Here is a 26,727-nt window from a genome sequence, read left to right as displayed (position 1 = left end):
ACCCCAATAAATGGGATGGCTTTTGCTCTGGCAATGGATAGAGGCCGTGCAGCTGGCCAACACCTTGTTTCCCTATGGAACCACAAACAGGAGTCAGTCTCCTGTACAAGAGAGGGTTAGCAAGGCAGGAAGAGCTGGCGAGAGAGATCAGGAGCAATGGATGGGCTCCCCCCGAGGACAAGGGCCACAGAAAAATGCCCCAGAAACACTTGACATTCTGAATCACGCCTCAGGATGTCACAAGCAGAAGCGTTATGGGTATGGTGGGGGACAGAGCAAATGTCTTCACGTGCTTTATGGACGTCAGTCACTTATAAATTCACTCTGGATATGCCAGTGAGATCTTTAAGTTGTTGCCTAAAGCACCAGGACACACACTTTTCACACGATGGAGAAGTGAGGTCGAAGGTGCCCCATTTCCTAAGTACGATTATATCAGCCCTCAACTGCCTCTGCATCTTTCCTACGAGCTCTCATTCAGAAGAGAGGCACAGCGAATACTGACCTGCTGAGGTCTGCTACCTTCTCTGTATAGCTGTGACTGCCCATGACTCGCTTTGTAGACTAGGCTGGCCTCGAACTCACAGAGAGCCACCTGCCTCTGCCTCCCTGGGTGCTGGGATTAAAGGCACACGCCACCACGCCTGGATTATGTTTTATTTTCTAATAATTGTAACCCAATCAAACCCAACTAATATATTAAGAGGAAAAAAAAACAGAATGAAAGAAAATTGAAACGAAAGGTGAGCATGGGTGAGGGGAACGAAGAAATTGTGCCAGTGGTGAAGACAGATTCTGCAAAGACACTTTCTCCTGGGGGAGGCCTGTGTGAAACAGCCTTTCTGCGGCCACATCCCGCATGCATTCATCTGCACTGTAAGGCCACTGTACGTGCCCGTCAAGCAGGTGGCACATGCTCACAGCATCCTTGTGGGCAAGGATCCCTATACAGCGCAAGGTGCCCTAGATAAGTGATGTTTTCTGTAAACCTCAGCGGGAGAACCGGGCGGCACTTCGCACATTTCCAAACCTCGGCAAGAAATAACATCTCCCCGAGGCAATACACCACCACCACCACTGAAAAACAACCAACTATGGGGGAGGATGGCTGAAGTGGGGAGCTGTTTCAAGGAAACAGAAAGAGCCTTGTTTCCTTAACTACTCAAATTCAAAGCAAAAAATAGCCTGTACTTTCATAGCCTACGTCCCCAGCTGTGGTGCGGCGATGTCACACTGACACCTGACTGCTGAGTTCTCTATAGAACACACTGCTTAGCTTACCTTCCCTTTTAACTTTTTCCACTACCAAAAAACTTACAGTCCACTACTTTAAAGCTCTTCTTATTCAGTGCCGCCAGCGTGCTTTACAGCTTGACTCTATGTCAAGAAAACCTCACTGTGCAAGTGTTGCTAATGTCACAGCCACAACACAACCTCCTTCAAAACGATTCATTTGCTGTCAGTGCATCTTTACTAGCCCCCTTCTTCAGACCTTTACTCAAAAATCTCTTTCGAAAGCCAGGCGTGGCACAAGCCTGTAATCCCAGCACTCAGGGAGGCAGAGGATGGCAGATCTCTGTGAGTTCGAGGCCAGCCAGGTCTACAAAAGGGAGTCTGGGATAGCCAAGGCTACACAGAGAGACCCTGTCTTGAAACAAAACAAAACAAAAAAAATCTGTTTCAAGCCTCCCCAGGTCCTCCTTACTTGGCACTTTGTAGTCAGATCAACAATCTAACTTCATCTCTGATGTAAAACCCAAGTCTGTTTTCCTGAGGCCATATCTCGTTGAACATGCACGTGACTGCTAGCTGGTGTGTGCCACATACAATGTTATCAGTGATCAAAATGAAGACCCGCTACCCTTCTTGTGCTAATATTATATATCTGTAGATAAGATCATATATCTGTATATGTTCTAGTTGTTCTTCATTAAAATCAAAAGTTCTATAACCTTCTCACGTGCAATAAATAAATGAAAGAGAAGCAAAAAAAAAAAAAAAAGCCCATACTTTCATTCAGAGTAAATACATTTAATTCCTGACAAGCTGTGTCAATCCAGAGATGTGAATCCAAATAAATAACAAAAACCACGTATAATAAAATTATCCAGGAATGCCCAATATTTAGTCTGCAATGCCATATAGAAGCTAACTGAACTATATAAACTTCTTCAGGACCAGGATTATGTATTATTTTTTTTAACCTTTTTTTCCTTTAATGGGAATTTCACTTTTATATTTTAAGGAAAAACAACCCAAAGCTACATTGTGGAAATGATACATAAGCCTACATGGAAATTCCTCCTGCTGGGTCAGGCCACTTCGAACACTGCGCTCTGACCTCCAGGCTGAGTGAAATACAGCTGCTCTCTAAGTAGATAACGACCCAGTCCTTTTCCTATGGGAAAGGGCCACAATTCGATCCCACTCATAAGGAAGGTCCGTGTCCTATATATCTCCTTACACACTGTGCCCCAGGGTCTAATAATAAAACATTCAACAATCAACTGACAAATGAAGGAGTGAATGTTTGTTTTCAACACAGAGAGAACACGGGGGCCACGCTCTAAGGCAGTCTAAAGTCTCAATGAAATGGGCAATCCAAAGTCTTACCGAGTTAAGGAGCCTTTTAAAATTGCACGGTCAACTTATAAGCTGAACGTTTCCTTCTATCCTTTTCCCTTCTTGCTGTATTATTTGGATGGAAAACCTAAGCGCCAAGGTGTGGGGAGCTCCGGAGGTCCTCAGCATCAACTTGAGTACCGTGGGCATGAACAGTGCTAAAGTTTATAGCACTGAGAAGTTTTGTAACCATTGTGAAGTTGGACAGCGGTATTTTACACACTGTGTAGGTTCTAATACTGCCTCTCAGGACTTAGTTTGGGCATGATACACTCAAGCTAGCGTTCCCTTCTCCGTTTTTCTACTTATAATATTGCTGTGCTTTAACGTGAAATGTCCCCCAGAGGCTCCTGTGTTTGAATACTTTTTCCCCAGTAGGAGGCGCTGTTTGTAAAGGTTATGGCGTCTTTAGGAGACCAGCGCTGGAGGGAATGATCACTGGGAGTGTTGGTCTTGAGGCTCAGTAGCCGAACCCCACCTCCTGTTTTAAACTAAGCTTCCTGAGCATGGCTGCAATGTGCCTACTCAGCCTCCTGCTCTCGGCACCACTGTGTTCAGATGTTTTCCCCCCTGGCGAGCCGAAGCTCACCCTGCCCCTGTACCTGAGACGGGGCGCTGCAGGAGAGCCCGGACAGTTCGCTGATGCGGGCAGCGGCGGTGGGGTTGCTGGAGCTAATGAGCACTGGAGGACTGATCTCCATGGAGTGGCGGTTCTGGGACGCCTGGGAAGACTTGTTGGCCATGGTGAGGGAGGTGAAGGAGTGTCGCTTCCTGGTGTTCTTCTTGGTGTCGGAATGCTTTGAGGCAGTGCTGCTCTGCGCTGTCGCCGCCGGGCACTCTGCAGCGGCATCGGCTCCAGGCACGGGAGGTTTATCCCACTCAATCAGCTGCTTGGCAGCCGAGTTAAACTGCAAAAGCAACCCAAAGTCAGACCATTCTCAGGGGTTCCATGACAGTTCTTTCCTCCAAGCGTTTTAATGTATAATTCAAAGCTACCGTGTTAGCATTTGCATATGCAAGTTACATGTCTTCCATGCGAGATGTCTTCATAATGGGGTCTCAATGCATCCACGCCACAGGTAGATATCAAGAGAAGAACAGACAGTTCCAATGTGAAACAAAAAGGTAGACACATTTCTAAGAAGTGTGTGTGTGTGTGTGTGTGTGTGTGTGTGTGTGTGTGTGTGTGTGTGTGTAATTTTGGCATTGGCTAGTTAGTAAGGATTTCTGCTCACTGATGAAAGTGAGCAAGCAGCAATGAAAAGGGTCTCTTACATATTCATCTGAGTGAACGCCAGTCTCTAACAACAACCATCAAGTTTGGGACAAGCAAACAAGGAAATAAAGACTAAAACCATGCAACACTGAGGTGTGCACTTCCAGACAACTCTCCTTGTCTCTCTCTACATTTTGAGGGAATCTCACAAAAGTTGGTTAAAATCCTCGCCAGTTGTTTGTTGTTGTTGTTTGACACTCAACACATGTGTTCAAAACCACAGCAAGGTAAAAGCTGAAATTCTAGTCCAACTGGCATGCTAATTTGGTCTATCTGAGGTCCCAGTGTACAGTGAGTTCACAAGGGCTCCAAATGTGTGTGTGTTGGTCTGATAAGATCGGCAGGAAGAGAGAACATTAGCCTCTTGTTTTCCCTGAGGTAGAACATTCCGGAAAGGCCTCGGTGATAAAAGGCTGCATACATTAGAAACTCCAGTGATGAGAAAGCTATAACGTCCACAAAAATACTGAGATGAAATACAGGAAACTTAAAACAAACCACACACGTCTGAGAGGTACTGTTAGGGTCAAGGGAGGGCTTCTCAACAGGACACTCAGCCCCGCACAAAAACTTTATGCAAAGTAACGTCACCTACGTCTTTTTTTTTCTATCCATCTCAATTGTTTAAACCATGTCTCCTCGCCCCATTTATGAGACTCGCCTACTAGGAAAGAGAAGTCCTGCTGGTCAAGATTCAAAGATGAAATCGATCCTGCTTCCCACAGCCGTAAAGCAGGGCTAACTGTGGCCTGGCAGCCCAGAGCTGTGGCTCCCTAAAGACTCAAGGTCGGTGGACTGCGTGACATAATTTGCAGGGCAACCCTTTTTCAAACACAAGCCTTCTTTAGCCTTTGAGAAAGAGCGTTCATGGGATAAAGCTCCAGAGCAGGCAGTCATACCTTACCAACAAGCAGACAAATGGCAGGACGAGGAGGACGATAAGGATGCGAACAGGATGCGCGTAAGGGCAAAGGGGCGTTATGAAAGCGAGACCCGCACTGCAATGGCGCTAGGCCAGGAGATCCACCCTTTGTAAATCCTACTTTGATTGAGTATCGCTCTCTTCAGAGAGGAGGTACAAGAGAAGCAAACGCCCCCAAAGAAGCGAAGCGATGTGCTGTTGGTTATTCTGATTGGAGGCACCTCGCTGAGGGCTCCGGGGAGCTCCACTTCCATGCGCCCCGAGGAGTGGGCAGAGTCCTCTTTCCCACACAGCCGCGCAGACTAAAGAGTTGCTTCTCTTTCCACTCCAAGCTCAGGACTCATATGAAAGGCAAGGCAAGGCAAGGCAAGGCAAGGCAAGGCAAGGAGAGGCAAGGCAAGGAGAGGCAAGGCAGTGCCTCCAGCAAGGCAGGAGCAATGGAGTCCAGAGGACGCTTCTTCTGTGCCCGTGACCTCCATCCCTGTACCACAAATCCTCCAAGCAAGAACCCAAATAGCACAACAGAGTCTGACAAATCAGCTCTGCATGCCTGCTCTGTTGAATAAAAAACAGGATAGGGGGCTGGAGAGATGCCTCAGAGGTCACGAGCACTGCCTGCTCTTCCAGAGGTCCTGCGCTCAATACCCAGCAACCACATGGTGCCTCACAACCATTTACAGTGAGGTCTGGTGCCCTCTTCTGGTATGCATGTGTACATGCAGGCAGAACACTGTATGCATATTAAATAAGTAAATTGAAAGAAAGGAGGGGATAAACTAGAGATTTCTTTCTCACAGGAGCCAAAATAAAATAAAATAAAATATTAATAATAATAATAAAGGAAACTAATGCATCTATTTGATACCGTGTTCAAATGAGTTCTGGGGCCAAACCAAAGGCTCCATTCTGTTAAATACACCTACTTATATGCTTCGTCTGTATATGTAGGTGGCTACATATGTGTAGGGGTACACAGATATCAGGGTACACGCGTGGAAGTCAGAGAACCACCTGTAGGAGTCGGTTCTAGTCTTTGAACGTGTGGGTCCCGTGATCAAACTGGGGGGTCCTCAAGCTTGGTGACAAATGCCTCGACCTAGCGAGACATCTTCCCTGACCTCCTGTTTCGAAATACTGCAAGCTATCACCATAATCTTGTCAGGGTTGTACCTAAGCACGCGTCAGTTACAATTAACGCTGTGTTAACGGTGTTGGTTTCCATGTGCTGTGCCCTGATAGATATAATGTCTTGCTGGCTGCCCATGCAAATGATTCTGAGCCCCTCTTGTGTCTTTTTCCACATCCCGCCTCCATGAAACAAGTACAACTCAAGAACACTAAATGCTGAGCAGACTGCTCGATGCTTACCGGATGGAGGAAAAGCGGTCAGAAGGAGTTTATAAACTGACATAAAAAACAATGAGGGTGATTTCTGTAATTTCTTAAGTCTGGCAGCTTTTGTGCCACAACGCGCCTTTTGAAGTGTATCGTTGTTACTTGACGGAGCAGACGCTCTTTCTTGTTAATTGTGGTAAAAAGACCCATTCTGTGTTTAATTGTATACGTGTCCATCAATGCCCCCTCCCCCACCTTCCCGTAGGTTTTTGCCTAGGAAGAACAATGCAGCCAGGAATAATCTACATATTGTTTGTCGGGCACAAACCCTGCACATAGAATAATACAGTTGTTTGCATAAACATGAATATTCAGGTAGACCCAGCAGCAGAGTGTGGTTGAATTAGTCAAGTGGCAAAGGACCACAATTCTAGCGCTGGCACAGCTGTTAGCCAACTCTGTGCCCCGAGGCGGCAGCCATTGTCCAGCCACTGATCAGGGCTCCTCACTGATAAGTGAGTAAGAAAACCAGCGACTCTGATGGCCCTTCAGCTCTCCCACTTTAAAGGGACATAGCTCAATTTCCTGTTTCACTTCTGGTCCTCTAAACAGCCTCCTGTGTTTCCCCTGCACTTTTTTTTTTTTTTACACGCGACAGTAATGTTTGCTAGCCAGATGCCGTCATCCTTTAAAATTACTTTAGATTTTTCTGGAACAGCAGAGGTTGGTATTAATATCACGACTCCTTGCTTTTGCTTTTTTTTTTTTCTTTTCATTCCAGAGACAATCATAAAGTGAAAAGTATTAGGTAAATCTGGCAGAAAGTTTAAAAACCTTCTGTTGAGAGTAGAACTTAACCTTTGCAGCAACAGTGAGCCAAGGAGCTGACAACTTTAATGGAATTTCGGTAAAATTTAAGAATGTTTGCTTGAGCTCAGTGGGCGTGGGTTTCCTCTGACATTTATGTGGCTGTGACCTTTAAAGTTGAAAGTGCACTCTCGACCTGCAAAACAAACGCGAACCCTACAAGACCCTCTTTTCCGCATACGGTAAGGGCCTCACATAAGATTTAGGTTGGACACAAAATAAAACTCAGTATTCTAGAGCTAAATGGCAGGGCCGAAAGAGACTTCCTGGTCTTACATTTCTCATGACCTTTTACATTTTTCCTATTCTTTTACTAATTTATTTACTTTTCTGGTACCAGGAATAGAATGCAGAGCCTTTACACATGGGCACGCCTGTAATCCCAGCACCTGGGAAACAGAGGCTGACAGATCTCTGTGAGTTCGAGGCCAGCCTGGTATCTACAAAGAGAGTCCAGGACAGCCAAGGCTACACAGAGAAACCCTGTCTTGAAAAACCAGAAACAGACAAACAAACAAACAAACAAACAAAAATCCTAAGAAATATTAAAATTTATTTGTGTCTGGCTGACTTCTTGGCTAAAGAGAACATGGCCTTTTGAAGAACAAGACAGTATTTCCCCACTCACTCAAAAGAGAAATAGTTTTGATAGTTACTTTTTCATAAGAACTTTGATATAAGAGAGTGCACCTCCCGTTTTTCAATATTAGCAACACCAACAGTAGGTGTGAAAGGAAACTATTTGAATTTATAATCCACCAGAGTAGAGTCTTACCGAACCTTTTTCTTCCCCAAAACAAATAAAACTTTAAACGTGTATCATAGGAGTAATTAGCCAGCCAGTCCTGATGGCTCACACCTGTGATCCTGACACTGGGGAAGGAGCGAGCACTGTGGAAGGAGAAATGTCACAGGTTCGAGGCCAGTGCAGGCTATGTATTCTTTTCCAAGCTAGCCTGCACTGCGGATTGAGAGTCCACTCAAAAGGCCAGGAAGGTAATTGACTATCTTTAAAAATGAAGCACACAGTATAGAGTATTATGGGATAAAACATCAAAGCTCCTCAGCCAGCTCCTTCTGCCTGTCTCTTCCCAATCCATTTTCCAGATGCATGTATGATTAATGATTACAGTAGAACTTTCTAGAGATTTTAAGTAATATTGCCATATGCATCTACTTTACTGACTTCATTACCACAAGCGAACCCAGGCAAAGCACGTTGTTAATTAACAGCTCACGAGCATCTTCCCACGCCTATAGGCACAGACATGGTGTTCCACTATAGAGAGGAAATACAGTCATTTACGGCATTGTTGACGTGCTCATAACAGCATACGCATGGGTAAATTCGTACAACTGAAATTATTACATTATTGTGTACATTTAAAACCTTTTAAAAAAATAGTCACATTGAGTCCCAAATCAGTCTCAATTTTCACCACATTGTTTTCCAAATATTATCCTTATTAATCATCGATCACTAGTAGTTGAAAGAAGCTACTTCATATTATCTAATTTGTATTTCTCTTAATGAGATTAGGCAGATCTTTTCTATTTGTAACGTTTTCTATTTGCATACTTTATCCATAGTTCTATTGGGGTTTTGATGTCTTTTTTACAAATTTGAATTATGAATACTTTGTTATACTACTAAAATACTCTTTACTTAATATGCATGAAGTTTTACATGCACTTGTGTACATGTCTAAATTGAAATATTGGTCCATACTAATATTTTATAAATAAGGTCTTATTTTATTTTTCAAATACACTGGTATTCTCTATGTTAGAAATTCAAATAAATATCATGTTCTCAAACTCTCTTATTCCCACTTTTTGGGCCCAGCTGTTAAAATGTAAATAAATAAATCAGAACTACCCTTTTCAGCCCTCTGATTCCGAAGGGACAGTATAAAGGATATATGCCATTAAGACACTGAAACCAAACTTGAGTTTGGGGGGTGGGGCAAAGGAGTTACTACTTTTGGAGAAAAACCATAGGAAGGGCCTTGAACTTGAAGTCAAACGGGTTGGCCTAGGGTCAGGTCTCTGTCCTCACTGGCTGAGTCACTAGCCCTGACTTCAGTTTTCTTCGCTGTATAAATAAGGGAGCGCCACTCTTGGGTTATCTCAACACAGAAATGAGTACGGGCTAAGGTGTTTTGTAACATGTAAGATCCGTTCCATGACTCAGAGCCCAATCGTACCATTCAATTACTCTGGTGCCTCAGGCAAGTCACTTTTCCTGTACATTCCTCCAGTTTCTCGTATGTAACAGGAAGTTGGATTTAACGAACTATAAAGTTTTACTCCTAAGTACACCTTTCCTCACCGCAAACACAAATGTCCGCTCAGAATGCTCAACAGGTAGATTCCTGAGTTGGGTCTAGAGGCCCTAGGCCATAAGTGACCAGACTCAGAACAAACAGCGACTTGAATCCATTCTGTCAGTTTGGTTTTTTGTTGTTGTTGTTGTTGTTTCTTTCTGAGTGACTATTATAAGCCAGGCACAGCACTGGGGATAGGAGAGACAGACACACCTCCCTGACTCATGAGGAAAAAAGGACTTGGGGAAGGAACTGAACAGATTCCTAACACTGACGATAAAACATCCCCATCTACGCGTCTGCAAATGACGGGCAGGTGAGTCAGTAAAGGCCAGACAAACTAAGACTGAGCCATGGACCCATGGCGTGACCGGGGGAGAGCGTGCAAGCCTTTGCAGAGCAACTGCTTAGCCCTGTCAGCTGACTTTCTGTTAAGGGAAAGAAAGCTAGGTAATGAGCTTTAAGGAAAAGCTCCTGATTCTATACCTGACCAAGCAATTATTAAAACAAAAACAAAAACCATTTGCAGGTCAAGCATGAAAGGCACCCGGGGTTACATTTGGGTGGTCTCTGATTTAGGAAGGGTGGGAAGAAGAAAATAGTGGTTATAGAGGCACTTAAGATCTCAGGCTAACGGAAGACCTTGCTATGTGTTTCCATCCAAACACCAAACCAATGCCCTGGGAGTGAAAAGGGCAATCAATGATCATAAAGGAGATTAGGAAGAGTGGTAGATATTATTCAGGGACAGAAAAAGTGCGAAGAAAAGGAGTTAGTGACAACCAAGGTGATGATTTTAGACCTGGAGGAGCCAAGAACTAACTACAGAGACAAACAAGCCCAGAGGAGTAGGTGGATCTTTTGGGTGTTATGGGAGGGAAAAAATAAAAAGGAAAGAGGTTAGAGCCACAAGCTGAGGAGAGTGTAATCAAGTAATAGATTTTTCAGGAGAGCCAAAGGCAGGTCACGTTCCCACATTTAGGGGGAGCCAAGGGAAAGAAAAGAAGTGGCATGCATAGCAGAAAAGATGAACGAGGTGATCAGATTCCTAGAGGATGAAAGATCTGCAGGAGACAGCCAGTTAACAGCGGGAGAAGCAGCTTCCAGTCAACCACAGAGGAGCTTAAGGACAGATGCAAGCTCAGCCCCAAAGCCCAGTTAAGACTTGGGCGGGGGTAGGGGATGCTGGCACCCACAGTCCCGAAGCAATACACCCACAGCTAATCACAGTCCTGGGAAGGGAGGCCAACGCACAACCTGAAGGGTGAGATCAGTTGCTGTCCGTGTCCTACAGGAACTGCCGTCTGTGTGTGTTTCCATTGTATATCCACGTACACATCATAAATCGGAAACATCTATTAACCGGGAGGACCCAGCCCAACAATGCAGTTTATTTCCAGAACCTCATCACCAGACAGAGGAACACAGCCGTGGAAATACCTATACCCCAAGAGGTAAAAAGGCATGGAATTGTCGTTAAATTCCAAGTAAAACTCAGTCAATGAGAAATGACACGCAGACAGAAATTCCACGGCAATGTGTACTCAGTTAATAAATCAGTGAGCAGAGTATCCGCCATGTGTTAGATTCCGACAGTGCGGGGACGTGGAGCCGTACAGGGGTTGCAGGAGGAAGGGCAATTACAGGAGAGAAGCCAGAGTGGTGAGCACCGAAACTGCACATTTGTCTACAGCTTCTCGGCTCCCAGAGATGCCTCATGCGGCATGTGTGTGCAAAGCCCAGGATGTGTCCTGACAGGAGGGTTTTATTATAATAAAAGCCTAACCCTGTTTTGCAATACTTAAGAGAGAAAACTTTGCTGGAGCACTCTGCTGCGCTACAGAGAAGCGTTTTTCTCCCAATTATTTTAACACCAGAACGGTCCCGCTCAAGCCATCTTCTATGCACGAGGCATGTACACAAATGCACAGGACAGTATAAAGAATCCATTTAGCTCTTCCCCATATGAGATCACGTCAAATCTGCCTTGCCTAGTAGAGCCTTAGTTACCAGCAATACTTAGAATGTACATGACAACAGGACAAATCTATTTAAAAAAAACAAATTTAACATATATCAAAATACTATGGCTTGGACTAATTTGCAATATTTTTGTAAATAACAAAGGCCACCTCAGATTTTTAAGTCGAGTTGTTGATCATTCTGAAAGCAAACTTACGAGGACCTGGAGTGGTTTCATATTTTTATGAAAAATAAATAATCTCTCTACACTTAAGCCAAGCTGGACAATGGTAGAAGGCTCATTATCGGCTCTAGTATGGTGGTGCACACCTTTAATCCTAGCACTCGGGAGGCAGAGGCAGGCAAATCACTGTGAGTTTGAGGCCAGCCTGGTCTACAGAGTTAGTCCAGGACAGTTAGGGCTATACAAAGAAACCCTGTCTTGGGGTGGGGGGGGGGGGGGAGGGGGCCGCAGCGGTGCACTGGGGGTGGGGGTGGGGAAAGGAGATTCATTATCACACGACCTCTGAAGCAAGTGAGGCAAGAGCCTAGACAACAGACGAGTCACTCATCGACATCTGGCCATTTCCTCTAAACAAGGCACTTGTCTAAAAGTGGTAAAAATAAATAAATAAATAAATAAATGTTATAGTTTACCTACTACTTCCTAAGTCGTTACAAACAAAACAAAACAACCCCATTGATTATTGGTACCACAGTTAGATGCAGAGGGACAAAACAATGCAATATAGTTAAAATGCAGTGATCTAGTTTTCTATGTGACGTAATGGGCCTTAGCATCCCTCTTCATGCTTTCTAGATTATGATTATATTGTAGGAGTACAATGGCCAAGATAGCCTGGATGTCCCTGTATTCTCTAGGGAGTCAGGATAAGGATGAATCCTCCACAACACATTACCAGAGCCGCACCCCGTGCCGGGCCTCAGGGTGGTGCAAATTTAGGATTGTGGACGACATGAGGACAGGGCTCTGCTTGGATTGGGTTTCATAGAATGCATTTTTGTTGTGTGGGAGAATTAGAAAGAAAGGCTCCCTAAGAACTAACTGAATCGACTCGGATCTTGAAGAAAAGGTGATTTTTCTTATAGGCACATGGACTAAGAAACATCTCGGGGGTGCAAGCCAGTGATTCCAAAGCGTGCCTCTAGAACAAGCAGCAAAGCCTGGCTTACACCCTTGTCCCTGCAGGGGGATGGCCAAGATGAAGAATCTGGGGGATCCTTTGGGGAATCGTGGTGAATATAAGACACAACATTTGGTCATTATCTCAACGCTCTGATTAAGGCTCGCCAGGAGATCTGCAATTATATGTCCTTCAAAACTGCCCAGGGTGTCACCAATTTTCCATTCATCCAGTGAAAACTCTATCAACATTAGCTGATGTCTCTGGCCTCTCCACTCCCTGAAGGGTCTCCTGGGGGGAAACTCCTAACCTAGACGGAGGGCGCTGAGTCACAGGGACCATGCACTGCCCTATGTAAGCTCGCCGCCAAACTCAAGATGGAGTCTCTAGCCGCGTCAACTAAGGAACTGTCAGTGGAGCTCACAGAACAGTGCTCTTGTTTCTACTCGTTTCCCTTCCATCATTTTGGCAGAAATAAAAGCAACGTATGTGAGGCTGGGACCATAACAACACCACAAGGTGGTACCTATAGTGCCTACGTTGGGGGTGGGTGGGTGGGGAAGCTCCACAGAGCCAGACCCAAAGCACCCAGTCAGTCAGACTTCAGGAAGAAAGAACTGTGCTAAGAACATAGCAGTTCTCCCTTACTGATTTCCCAACAATCTCTCTAAATTTCACTTGTAAAATTAGGCTGACATCAGAACTGCAATAGAAACATGGATGCTAATCAATACGATTCCCCTTCCAGCCTTCTAACAAGTTCCCTACATTTCTTTACAAACATTGATTATGCTTTTTAATTTTAAAGGGAAAAAAACATCAAAAATATAAATGAGAGGAAACTCCTTTTATGTACTTCAATCAACTCTTTGATTATTAGATTAAAGCCTATTATTGTGGCCTTCTGCTATTACTATTCTCTAGAGAAAAGCTTCAACAAAATAAATCGTAACAAAGCCAACAATGCCATTCTTAGCTCTTTTGAGGTCACCTTAGCAACGTCAAACTCTGTACTTAAACCTCCACTTCTTACCCTTTGAGTCAGGAACAAAACCCTGGACTCTGCAGAACCAAGCAAGGTCCCACTCTGGAGCCATCCGGGCTGAAACCAGTACATTTGATTTCTCATTGTTAAAGCTGATAGCACAGTGTGTGCCACAGCCAGAAGACCTTACCCCTTTTAACTAAAGTTTCACAATCTTTGGCTAACACTTCCCCAACCCTGCCCCCTACTGAGAATTTCTTTTCTATATTACAATAGATGTCTAGATTAAATCTAGCATATTATCATTACTATTTTAGCCTCGGAAAATTCTAAAGTAGTTCCAATTCTCAGGCCAGTTTGATTTTTTTTTCAAATTTTATTTATTATTTTCAGGGTTTTATTGCTGTTGTTTTCATTGTATCTATTTAAGACAGGGTCTTGCTAGGAGCTCAACCTGGCCTGAGACACCCAACCTTCCTGTCTAGACTCTCAAGTGCTGGGGTTAGAAGCATACGTGCCACCACACCTACCCAACTGCAGCCTAGTTACACAAACAAAAGCAAAACCTCAACAAGGAGAGCTGTATGCGGTGGCACATATCTGTGAACCTAGGACTGAGACAGGGGGATCACTGCCACTGTGAGGTGAGTTGGGCTAGAGAAGCGAACAAACCATCTCTCTAGGGTCACACACTCATCGACCCAATGGCTCCCTGGGCATGTAACACCCTAATGTCACGGCAAGATAAACCTGTAATAAAACATAATGCCAGGTAGAGAAAGATGAGAATACTGGCTGAAAAAGTTTATACTAGAAAAAAAAATTTATAAACCACTTTGGTTTGGGCTTAGAAAGTTTTGCTCTACATTTCTTAAGATGGTTTACTTACACATTAAAGCAGATTTTACTGAGAGGCTGCAGCTAGCAACACCTGACGAAAACCCTGGAAGACAACAGCAAGCCATAAAGACAACCAATCGCCACCGGGGCTCCCATTCTGATGGGAGAACGGAAGTCTTGGTATCAACCACTTGATGGAAAGATGCCAGGCAGAAAAGTGCAGGGAAGGAGTAATGGTGACAAGGCTGAGCGTGACCACAGGCACACAAATGGGTCAGGCTCCGCTCTTAAGGCTCTGGGTTTCAACATTGACAGGACCAGGCCCACAGTCACACAGAATGAGTGGTTGGGACAGCACTTCTATCCTGGCCACCTGGCTCCACATTCCTAGTTTTGCCCTTGACCAACACCATATTTGTTTGGAGAAAGCGAGGAGAGGGATGGGAGTGTTTTAGGCATGGGAACAAGAGAAAGCCTGCCAGAAGACTGACATTCGGAAGGTGCTTCCAGAACAAGACACAGCCTCCCTCCTGGCAGGAATGGAAACCTGAGGCCACTGTCTCGTAAGCCACTACCCTACTCTCACGCCACCTGCACTTAAGGAATGTGCATCTTCAAATTACCTACGACAAAAACACCAAGTAACCAAACAACTTTTCATTTGTTTAAAAACTTAAGTGGGTGATACTGCCAACAAACGACTAGTCGTCAAAACAAAACATGAAACGCAATAAAAAAATATATATATGGCTCAGTATTAGCCTACCATGCACAGCAACGGCTGAGAGAATGTCATAGTTAGCATCATCTTCAACCTTCCTTTCTGCTTGTTAAGAGTCATGTCGCCCTTGTCCAAATGACTGCTAAAAACCAAGTGACTCAGCTAACATCTTCCCGCCTCTTTTGCAGACAACTGGTCTATTTGAACAAAGAGAAATAGGGGTTCTCCTTTCTTCCTTCTGACTGCAATCAGCCCTTGACACTCCACATCCTGGAGTGGTGTCTTCAAGAATTCCTTGGGCTTCCATAAGAATCTCTTATCCTTAACTGGTTTCCAGCTTGCTTGGGTCAAGGAAGACACTATTATAGAACACAGCATACAACCTTCAAGGTGTGGCCACACAGAGACACGGCAACAGACTGACATGGTAGGAAAGAGATCCAAGCAAAAGAATTCTTTTTAAGAGCTAGACAGGAAGTCCAAAGAACTGACAAGGTCTTACATATCACAGCCTGGCCTCAGACTTGGATTTCTGATCCTCTCGCCTCCTCCTGCTGGGTGCTGAGATGGTAGGTGTGCACCACCATAAGTGGGCTCAACCCCAGACATGTTAGACAAGCACTCTATCTGCTCGGCCCTCAAGTCTGTCTTTGATGATTTTTGTATTTTAATAAGAGGACATTTGCTTGGCAATCAAAATATAGTTGCTACTATCTTAACATTATATTTCAGCGCAAATTGGTAAGCAAATGATTCACAAGGCATTTCCTTTCCCTCTCTTCCATTTCCGAGTGTGTATATGCATGCGTGCGTGCGTGTGTATAATCATCCTCAATAACTCTTCCACCTTACTCGCTGAAGCAGAATGTCTCAATCACACCAAGATCTCACTGATACGGCTAGTCTCATTAGCCAGCTTGCTCTGAGGATCTCCACCTTTACCTACGCAACATTTTACTTGAGTTCTGTGGATTCAAACTCCAGGTCTCAAGGCTTGTGCGTCAGGTGTTTTAACCACTGAGCTGCCTCCCCAGCCCCTCCAGGAGCATTCCTTACAGAGTCACCTTCCCTCCCCACTCAGTCCTCTCCTTAGTACTCCACTATTCAGCTCTCTTCATAAGTCTTGCCCTGTGACCTCACAGCTGACGCGCTGACGCCACAGTTCTAGAATCCGGTCTTCAGACCCATCCTGTGTAGACATCTACAATAAGCAAGTTTTCTGAGCATATCTATTACTGACGACAAATGGAGAAATTGGGTGGAGCTGGGGGTGTGATGGAGGTGGGGGTGTGATGGAGTGTGATGGAGGTGGAGGTGTGATGGAGTGTGATGGAGCTGGGGGTGTGATGGAGTGTGATGGAGGTGGGGGTGTGATGGAGTGTGATGGAGCTGGGGGTGTGATGGAGTGGATGGAGGTGGAGGTGTGATGGAGTGTGATGGAGATGGAGGTGTGATGGAGTGTGATGGAGGTGGAGGTGTGATGGAGTGTGATGGAGGTGGAGGTGTGATGGAGTGTGATGGAGGTGGAGGTGTGATGGAGTGTGATGGAGGTGGAGGTGTGATGGAGTGTGATGGAGCTGGGGTGTGATGGAGTGTGATGGAGGTGGAGGTGTGATGGAGTGTGATGGAGGTGGAAGTGTGATGGAGTGGGATGGAGGTGGAGGTGTGATGGAGTGTGATGGAGCTGGGGTGTGATGGAGTGTGATGGAGGTGGAGGTGTGATGGAGTGTGATGGAGGTGGAGGTGTGATGGAGTGTGATGGAGCTGGGGTGTGATGGAGTGTGATGGAGGTGGAGGTGTGATGGAGTGGGATGGAGGTGGGGGTGTGATGGAGTGGGATGGAGGTGGGGGTGTGATGGATATGATGGAGGTGGAGGTGTGATGGAGTGTGATGGAGGTGGGGGTGTGTTGGAATGGGATGGAGGTAGGGTGCATGCAATGGGATGGGATTGGGGGTGTATTGGAGTGGTCTTCTATTTGACTATTGCTATACTCTGGCATCGAAGGGTGAGATGTTGGTTTATAAGATACAAGAAAATACTAACATGGTGGTACACACTTATAAACCCAGCACTTAGGAGGCTGAAGCAGGCAGATGGTGAGTTCAAAGTCAGCCTGATTACACAGTGATTTCCAAGCCAGCCAGGGCTTCATAGAGACGTCCTGTTCCCAACCCCCACCTCCAATCCTTTAAAAAAAAAACACCCTAGAAGTGAACTTTTGTAATACAGCAGTGTTTAAAGTGGGCACATTCTGTGTTCTAAAGCTGGCCAAGTATGAAAGGTTTACAGGGCACAAGAAAGCATTATTTAGGAAAAAGCCTTGGTTTGTTTTTTATCACATCTGACACGGCCCTGAGATGCTCTCCACAACGGAGACAGTGGGGGTTCAGCTGGCTGCAACCGCAGTCTGCCTCTACTTAGGCCCCAAAGGCTAAACCAGGTGTCACTAAGCCCCAGGTGCTCAGCTCCCCACCAGGAGTTGCAACTTGACAGCTTGACATCAAAGACTGTTCACAGGCACTGACAGAAAGATGATTTGCTTCAGGTCCTCACTAGAAACGTTCTGATTCAAATAAGAAAACTGTTCCCCCGGAGGAGGGTGGCGGGCGCGGGGGGGGGGGGGAGGAGGACTGGGGGAGGGAGGGGATGCCCCTTACTTTTCCAACTTTAGTCAGTGTAAATAACCCTAGGACTTGAATGACTAGAAGAGACTCTGGCCTTTCCATGGGTGGATCTTTTTATGCCTATTGAACAGTTCTACACCTGCCCTATATCAATTTTAAAAACCAAAAATGCCCCCCCCCCAAAAAAAAACACAAAACAAGAAAACCAAACCACACAGCAATACCTTTCCATGCGTGCCAGCCCAAGCGTGAGCATGTACCACAGAGAATACTTCACAAGTGAAGACAGGCTTTCTTTACGAAGCTGCCCTGGCTCACGCCCTTTAGCACAACTATTCAAATACCTGGAGATGCCAGTAGTTTTCCACCACCCACACTCAGGATGGACCCAAATAATACACAGAGAAGGCTGCTCGTTAAGGATTCTTCTAATGCGTGAGGAAACATCACAATAAAAGGGAACGTTTGAAGGTGTAGGCAGCACTGAAGGGCTATAACTACCCTGGGTTACTTTTTCATGGATACCCGGCAGACACACCAATATTTTTTGAAACTCTGGCAATCTCACTGTCTACAGGAGACACCTAGCCCTGGCTACAGTAACACAGTTTGCCATTTTAGCCTTCAGAATCATGTCAAAACCAAACCAAATCAAACCAAAACCAAAACCAAAAACCAAAAGCCAAAACCTAAAACCAAAACAACAACAACAAAAAAAAAACAAGTCCCAGATAAAAAGACAGCAGAATAAGTGATAATTTTTAAAACATGCTTTTTTACATAACAGACACTTTGATGTTTGCTCCCCAGTCTGTGCTCTCTCCTGCCTTTTGGCTTCTGCACACACAGGCCTCTCCACCTGGGTGTTCCTCCTCCTCATCATCAACACACTCCTCCATCTCTCTTAGTTAGCATCTATTTACACATCACACAGATAGCATCTTCTTTCCAGAAGCCTTCCTTGACCTCAGCCACTCAACAGTGGTTGTTTGGCCTCTGGTGGTGTCATTCTTCAAAAAATGCCTTCAATTTTGTTTTCAGCACGAAATGCTCATTACCAGCTGACAGTTTCGGACGTAGGCTGTAATGAGGGTCTGCTCCGAATGTGCATTGTATGTGTGTGTCTGCACATGTGTGTGTGGGTACGCAAGGCCACATGAGCATATGGAGGCCAGAGACTGACACCCGTTATCTTCCTCAATCACTGCCCTGCGTAAGAGAGACGGAACCCAGGCTGGCCACCAGCAAAGCATGCAGTTCCGTCCACGACAGCTGGGGTGACAGCTGTGCACCGTGGCCCTCCCCTCCTTTACACAGGTGTCAGGGATCAACCTCACAACCTCACGCTTACACGGAAAGCACGTCACTAACTGAACTATCACTCCAGTCTCCCCCTCCCCCCACCCCCCACCCCATGCATTTCAAAATCTGATTTTGTTTAGAATAATCAAAGTATGCTACCGGTATTTCATGTATATTACAAAGGCTTCCTTTAGTCAGGTTTGGTCACAGGCTTTCTGAACAACGCTAATTAATGATAAAGGGGGCTAGGAAGGTCGTGGGATATGATGGAGAAGCAGTCATTCACTTGGTAAATGTTTCCCAGGGAATCACTGTTCTACTTCTGACGCTATGGCAGATCATGAGGTAAGTGCACAAGGGTGGATAAAGGCGCTTGTTTATTAGCCTGAGTTCGGTCCCTTGGACCCACGTGGCGGAAATAAATGGCTCCCCCAAGGTGTCCTCTGACTTATTGCTCGCATAGACTAAAATGCACACTAAACAAATAAATGTAATAAAAGTGCAAGAAGTAAGTAAAACAAATAAAGTGAGTACATTAACTTCTCATGTTACTTAAGGGCTTTACAAGTTTTCTGATCCTCATTCAAGGCAGCAGGCAGAAGAGAAAAACCAGGTCACATAGGCGGTGGACAGTAAGTACTCGGTCCCTTTAACAAGTCACAGGGATGCTTTCAGGAGTGAGACAATAAGTCACATCTTATGATCTTCAGTCACTGAAGGACACGAGGCAGAAGTCTTTCTAATCCAACAGCAGAGCCTTTCAAAGCCACCGTCGGCACTCTGTGCCACGAGGAGGATGTCTTAATACCTACTTTGCATAATTGAGATTTATTTACTAAGCGGAGTATGATTCAAGATTGTGCAAATTGACTCACCTCGACATAGGAAATTGGAAATATTCCTATTTTATCTGCCAGCATTCCCTCAGCCCAGTTTTCATCCACTCTGCGGATCACGGTCAGCACGTCATCCTGAAGAAACAACAAATCATGAGTTTCTCTCTGAGCCCATTAAATTTATCATTTAATTAGCATCCTCAATAGAGAGGCTAAAGTATTAACAGTAGATGAATAAAAATTCTGTACCATATCTTTAGTACCCAAAGATATGTTTTCATAAACTAAACAGTATCTGCCAGTTAATCTGATGTCCTTTAATTTTTTTTTATTTTGTTATACTCATTGTAGTGGTGGTTGAGGGCAAGCAACAGCGCCCATGTGGAGGCCAAGGACAACTTTGATGAGGTGGTTTTGTTTCCTGCCTGTGAATTCTGGTGATCAAACTCAGGTTGCCTGTCAGGTTTGGCAGCAATTGCCTTCACCAAGCGAGACATCACACTGAACCCAGGAACCTGGGAATATGGGGGGGCGGGGCAGGGGTGGTGGTGCTAAAAGCAATACTGTACCTTTGCAAAGGGAAGGCAATCTTTGTCAGCTTCCTTGTCTTTCACCTCAAAGTCATAAAGTGCTTTGCACTGAGGTGGGGGCTGAGGTAAAGGTTTGATGATCTGCACAAAGTTGGTGGGGAAAAAGCCGTGGACCCCATTGACTTCCCCATGGTACCAATTTTCATCCACTTGTCTGCGCAAGATGATGATGTCGCCTTTGCTGAACTTAAGGTCTCCAGGCTCTTTTCCTTCGTAGTTATATAATGCTTTGGCACATGGTAACTGAGGTATACCCTTAAAGAAAGAGAGAGATTCCAGTGAAATAACAGTCAGATGATGTCTCTGAAAATATACTTGTATTCTTGTTGTCTTTAAGTCAAGATCAAATCCATCAACTTGGCCCATGGAAGAAAATCTTACATAAAAGCATAATTGCATACAATACAAATACATGTGTGGTGCCCCTGCATCTCACAGTCCAGCCTTTATGCCTAAATTTATTATAGTGAAGCCTGGGATTATTGCCTGAGTCTGTTTCCTGGTATGATATTCAAAATTTCATTTAAAAAAACTTAATTTTTATACCAACAATTCATTGATCAAGATAGATGATTCAGGACAGAAGAGAAAAATGTCAACCAAACCCCAACCCATCACCTTCTCAACTGCTCATTAACCAAGTTAGATTTTGCACAAACATTTTGCTGATGTGGCTTTTAATATGGGTACCAGGTCCTAATTGATTATGATCTCAGTTAGTATTTACTAAGACTCCTTTCTATGCCCAAGTATAAAATACAGCCAGCAGTAAGTCTGCCCCAGAGCTTGAGTGTCCTAGTAGCACTGCTGTCAACTCGATACCGCCTGAAGTCACCTAAAAAGTCTCAGTTGAGCACTTGTCTTTATAAGGTTGGTCTACGGGCATGTCGTAGGGGACTGTCTTGATGGTTAAGGGTTGGTCTGTGTGGGCTTGTCTTGATGGTTAAGGGTTGGTCTGTGTGGGATTGTCTTGACTGTTAAGGGTTGGTCTGTGTGGGATTGTCTTGATGGTTAAGGGTTGGTCTGTGTGAGACTGTCTTGATGGTTAAGGGTTGGTCTGTGTGGGACTGTCTTGATGGTTAAGGGTTGGTCTATGTTGGACTGTCTTGATGGTTAAGGGTTGGTCTGTGTGGGACTGTCTTGATGGTTAAGGGTTGGTCTGTGTGTGATTGTCTTGATGGTTAAGGGTTGGTCTATGTTGGACTGTCTTGATGGTTAAAAGTTGGTCTCTGTGGGACTGTCTTGATGGTTAAGGGTTGGTCTGTGTGGGACTGTCTTGATGGTTAAGGGTTGGTCTGTGTGGGACTGTCTTGACTATTAATTGATATAAGGGTCCCACCCACAATGGGTAGTGCCATTCACGAGCACGTAGTCCTGAGCTATATAAAAAGCTAGCTCATGAAGAGCCTGTGAGCAAGCCAGCTCTCAGCTTTTCTCCATGGTTTCTGTTTCAAATTCTGTCTGACCGTTACCCAGGACACAAGCCAAATAAATTGTTTACTTGTTATAGTTGGCCAGACTGTCTTATCACAGGAACAGAAAGGAACACTAGAACCTCTCGGGCTTTATCATCTTGTAAGTGTTCAGACATAATCTTTTTTTTTACAATTTAAGATATTTGACACGTCCTTCCTAGTTTAACAGCACTGTGGCAGTGAGAAGCAAAGCGAGGAGGTTTTAAACACTGCAGTCTCATTTTGAAAGGCAAGTTAGAAGTTGTGTGCTCCTCCAAGACAATTCAATCATCCCACGGAATCAGTATGACACGTCTTAATGGCTCCTGGTGCCCCATTGGTAAAGAGTAGTCAGCGATTTAAGATTCCTGACCTCCCTGGAGCATGGCCGTCTATCACGGATAAAGATGGTAAACGGTGAGTCAAATACATCTCTAATAATTCCGCAGATTTAGATTTACCACCTTCTGCTCCTCATATCCTCACCCGCGTATTCATCCATGTGAAATGCATTCATCAAGCCTTTACTCTTTTACCAGGCGATGTGCTAGAGACTTTAAAAGGGATAATGCGCAGTTCTCCTCCTTGAGGGACAAGGCAAGTGAAATAGTGATAATCCAGTGGGGGAAAATTCAATGGTGGAATTGAAGTTAACAGTCCACTGCAGATGCGAAGATGGACTTAGCAGATGGGGAAAATGAACTATTTTCCCCAAGTCTCTGTGGAAATCCAAAGGGCTAAGTACGTAAATTTGGAGTAGGGGGACAAAAAGGGAGAGCGGAAGTTGTCCATACAGAGGGAACAGTACCAGCAGGGACACAGGCATGGAAGGAGCATTGGCAACGTAAAGCTTAAGGCAGGCCAGTGGTGTCAACTTTACAGTGGATCTTAAAAACCATTGTCAACAATCTTGGGTCAGTGAGTCCTTCAAGGAACCATCAAGGGTTTGAAGCACAGGTGGATATGTCACACTGTGGGCTAGGCAGATGAGGCCGGCAGTAAACAAGATTATGGGGTTGGCATGTGTACAGGCAGCTCCGTGTGAAGCAGAGCTGTACAATAGTTGTTTTGTTTTTTTAAGTTCAATCTTTCCAAGAAAGTGTAGGTGCTCAAGTTCTCCACACTCCATTCATATACACAGATCAACTTTTATCACTTTGTTATGAAATATAATGATGCATTGAGGGTGTACCATGGTGGGCCCACACCAAGGTATGCCCCGAGGAATTATGCCACACACCAGAGCTGGTATAAAGATGTTATTGGGAGAAGGGATAGAAGTGAGGGCCTGGAGAAGGGGCAGAGGCAGGGGAGTGGACATGTAGGTGGGCAGGTGGATGGGGACAGAGCCATGAGGGCAGAGAGAAAGACAGAAAGGGAGAGGAAGAGAAGCCAGGAGCAGATAGACTTGTCCCACCTGGAGATGGCAGCAGGTGATGACTGATGTAAAACATTGCTAGGTGACTGAGGGGCAGGCCAGCTGAATCACCTGGACACTAACACTCTTGGTAAAACTTTATAAAAGTTTGCAACCCATTTGTTTGTTTTAATAATCAGTCTACCCAACCCTCTTTGCCAAATATTTCTGTTTGAGTGTTTGAGTGAAAGCAAATAGCAATTCTTTCTCTCATGATGTTATCTGGCAGCCATCTTGCCTTGGCCTGGTCCATGTGACATAAATTAAAATAGCTGTGAAAGCTAACATCCTTGGAAGACATGCGTTGAGCCTTCCAGAAATGCTGATGCCCACCTGTGCCCTTCTGAATCCTGCCTTAAAGTGTAGCTTTTAAAGGCACAATTCCTGTTGCTTGACCTTGATATGACCTTGTAAAAAACCATCTGCCGCTGTGCCCTCTGGTTCTCCCCACATGTTCTTTAAGAACTCTGACTTTCCACAATGCTATGAGCTCTAATTATATTCCCCGTAATACCCGATTTTGTGAAGGATAGAATTCAAATCTTTGTCCATCCTCACATATACTTCACTCTGTCCTTTTCTATATTATGTATTTCTCAAAATCTGCTTATCACAGCTTAGCAGTATTTCCGAAGGCCACGCTTGAGGAAATAAATGTAAATTGGTGGCATTGCTGGGGAGTGGGTAGAAAAGACTGACAAGGCCATGACAAGGAAATTGAGTTAACTCTTGCAGCCAATGACACTGTGATAAGGCCATGGGGGATGGAAACAGACTCCACAGTGGGAACACCAGCTTAGCTGTTTATTGGCTGTGTGACATTGAGCAGGTCGGCTTCCTTGTGCCGTGACTGCGTCATCTGAAATTGTTGTGGGAATTTGGTGAGTTTTTGCATTTAACTTTCACAAAATGTCCTAGAAAGAACTAAATGCTATGCTCATGAACTATCATCATCATCACCATCATCATCATCATCACCATCATCACCATCATCATTATCAACAACATCAACACCATCATCCTCAGTCAGTGTGAAAAGCCTGGTCACCAGTGAAATGGGGCACTTGACAATGCATTTGCTTTCTCGCAGCTCAACTTTTTCCTCTTAGATGGATCCACACAGCCTCTACATACACACACACACACACACACACACACACACACACACACACACACACACACGACATTGCAAAGAATGTTCCTTCTAGGAAGTGCTCAAGAATTTTAAAATGTGCACTTCTGAAGTACACATTTCTTTTCCGAGTCAAATGCATTCATCTTCTGGCTGCACGGGAGAAATTACAAATTCACTCACATGCACCGTTTAATAGAGGATGGCATTTTAGATGTGGCTGTAGTTCATCTTGACAGGCCTAATGCAAGGCGCTGGAAGCCTGCATGAATTAATTGGAAATCCTATTACAAACTCAGTGACAAATAACTCTATTCACCATTATGGCCTGTTCTCTCCATCCTCCCCCCCGCCCCCGCCCCTCCCCAACACACACACACCTCAATTAGCGCTGTTTGGCCTGCTCTACCCCAGATTCATGCCAGACAAATCCACACACCAAGATTCAGATGTAGCGCTCTTGGAAACCATTTTCAGCTGCTCCTTGAGGAGATCTATAAAGTCCCAAATGAGCCACAGTGAGGTGCTTTTGTGATATGCTGATGTGGGAACGGAGGGGAATTTATTTCTTTACAGATCATTTCCACACCCCAGTGGCCTAATGGACTTATTAGCTTTGCCACAAAGCGAATCTATTAAGTACTCCTAAAATCATCAAGCATCCTTAATAGAACAAGGAGCAACGGGGAAACCTATTATGATGATGGCGCTATGCATTATGGTTAGCCTGGGGTTACCGGCCCCCCATGCAACCAAAACTTCATTAATTCACACTGACTTGCTAAATGTTGACTGCCACGGTTATTTCAGTGATCAATAAGCACAGAGAAAGAGTCATAAAGCTTATGGCAGCCGAACCCACGAGCACGCATTGGTGCATCTGGCAGTGTTTTTCTATGGTGTTCTTTTTCAATTACATTCTAAGACACTAAAAAGCCCAGTTTGTGTCAAGTTTCTCAAAAGAAGGTTTCCCACATTAAATAAAGCGAATTCTCTTCTGATTTCAAATCGAGCAAAGTTCAGCGATCTTTAGAAAACCCTATTCCCACACAGACTGCAGATGATTAAGGATAAATGGTTTAACGACTTGGAAGAGCAATAAAAGAACGCATTTCCCTGCAACATCTGAAGGGGAAAGCCAAGACAATTGGTTTGAAAACCCTAGGACTAGTCTTGTGAGTAAAATACGCCCTGGGCCCAGGGAGGCAAGGCCTTCTATTCATCTCCTGCGAAAGGTCTGAGAGTCGAGTCATCGCCCTGGCCTCTGCCCTCAGCTGCTTGTCTTCTGGAGCCTCACATCAGAACAGACCCCCCACCCCCCCCCACCCCCAGGAACCTCGGGGGCTTAGATTTCACTTGGAGACTTTCACTTGGCTACACATGAAAGGGAGGCTTAAAAGCAGAGAAAGCCAGAGAGAACCCGCACTGCAGTCTAACCTGGGGTGTGTGCGGCTGTCATCCACGCTCTCAGCTTTCTCAAAAAAGGGATGGCCACCGAGACAGGCCAAAGTGGTAGAACAATTCTTTATCGGCAGCAAGTTCAATAAAAACAAGAGTTCTTATTTTGTTCGTTAGGAAGAGCAGGACGGTGGGACCCACTTTACTTCGCAAATGTTTGCTTCTCACACGTTCAAGTTGTTTCAGATGTCATTTAAAGTCCTCACACGCTCTGCACACAAATATTTGTGATGGAATGCTTTCCACCTCCATCTCTGCCCCACCGAGCACATTCCAATCTATCGTGCAAAAAACGCTCCGTGATGAGCCAGCTGAGAGTCCAACAGGTAAATAAAACTCTCGCTGCCAATTTATTTCATGGACTCAAAATGCCAATGCCCCGATATACATGCAAAGCGGCCTCTCTCTCTGAATTCAGACGCCTTCATGCATTGCTTGCTGCTCCATAAAGTTAAACAGATTCAGCGGCCAACCTACTGAAGACGGAGTCTAGAAGATGCCCTTACATTGGCAACGGCTATAAAACGTGACTTCAGCGACAGCCAAATTGGCACTGACTCTGCCTGATTCCGACACAACTTCCAAAAACTTTTCAGAAAGAATTAAGGAACAAAGAAATAGATAGTTACCACACACAGAGAAGCAAGCTACACCACAGATTTAAAAATTAATTTTTAAGTTTTTTTACTTGGGGATGTATGCATTTGTGCATTGGGTGTGAGTACGTGTGCCATGAGAAACATGTAGAGGTCAAAGGGCAGTCTTGTGGCTTTGGTTCTCATCTTTCACCATGTGGGTCCTGGCCATTGGACTCAGGTTTCTAGCCTTGCATAGCAAGCTCCTTTACCCACCGAGGCACCTCACCAACCCAAAATAATATACTTAATGGTTATTAAAATAAAGCTTTGTT

General features: G+C 44.8%; 1 protein-coding gene across 1 annotated transcript in view; it reads right to left on the bottom strand.

The window, feature by feature from the left end:
* SH3RF1 (SH3 domain containing ring finger 1) overlaps window positions 1-26,727 on the bottom strand; it is a 164,458-nt gene that overhangs the window by 37,283 nt on the left and 100,448 nt on the right. Inside the window, exons 3-5 of the mRNA XM_084760661.1 lie at window positions 20,336-20,611; window positions 19,806-19,901; window positions 3,225-3,530 (exon numbers count right to left, since the gene is read on the bottom strand). Coding sequence (XP_084616787.1) covers window positions 3,225-3,530; window positions 19,806-19,901; window positions 20,336-20,611 — 678 coding nt within the window. The remainder of the gene's footprint in view (window positions 1-3,224; window positions 3,531-19,805; window positions 19,902-20,335; window positions 20,612-26,727) is intronic.

The sequence above is a fragment of the Acomys minous genome, assembly GCF_964271855.1.
Source record: "Acomys minous genome assembly, chromosome: 15".
NCBI classification, from domain to species: Eukaryota; Metazoa; Chordata; class Mammalia; order Rodentia; family Muridae; genus Acomys; species Acomys minous.
This window is presented reverse-complemented; position numbering and strand designations above follow the sequence as displayed.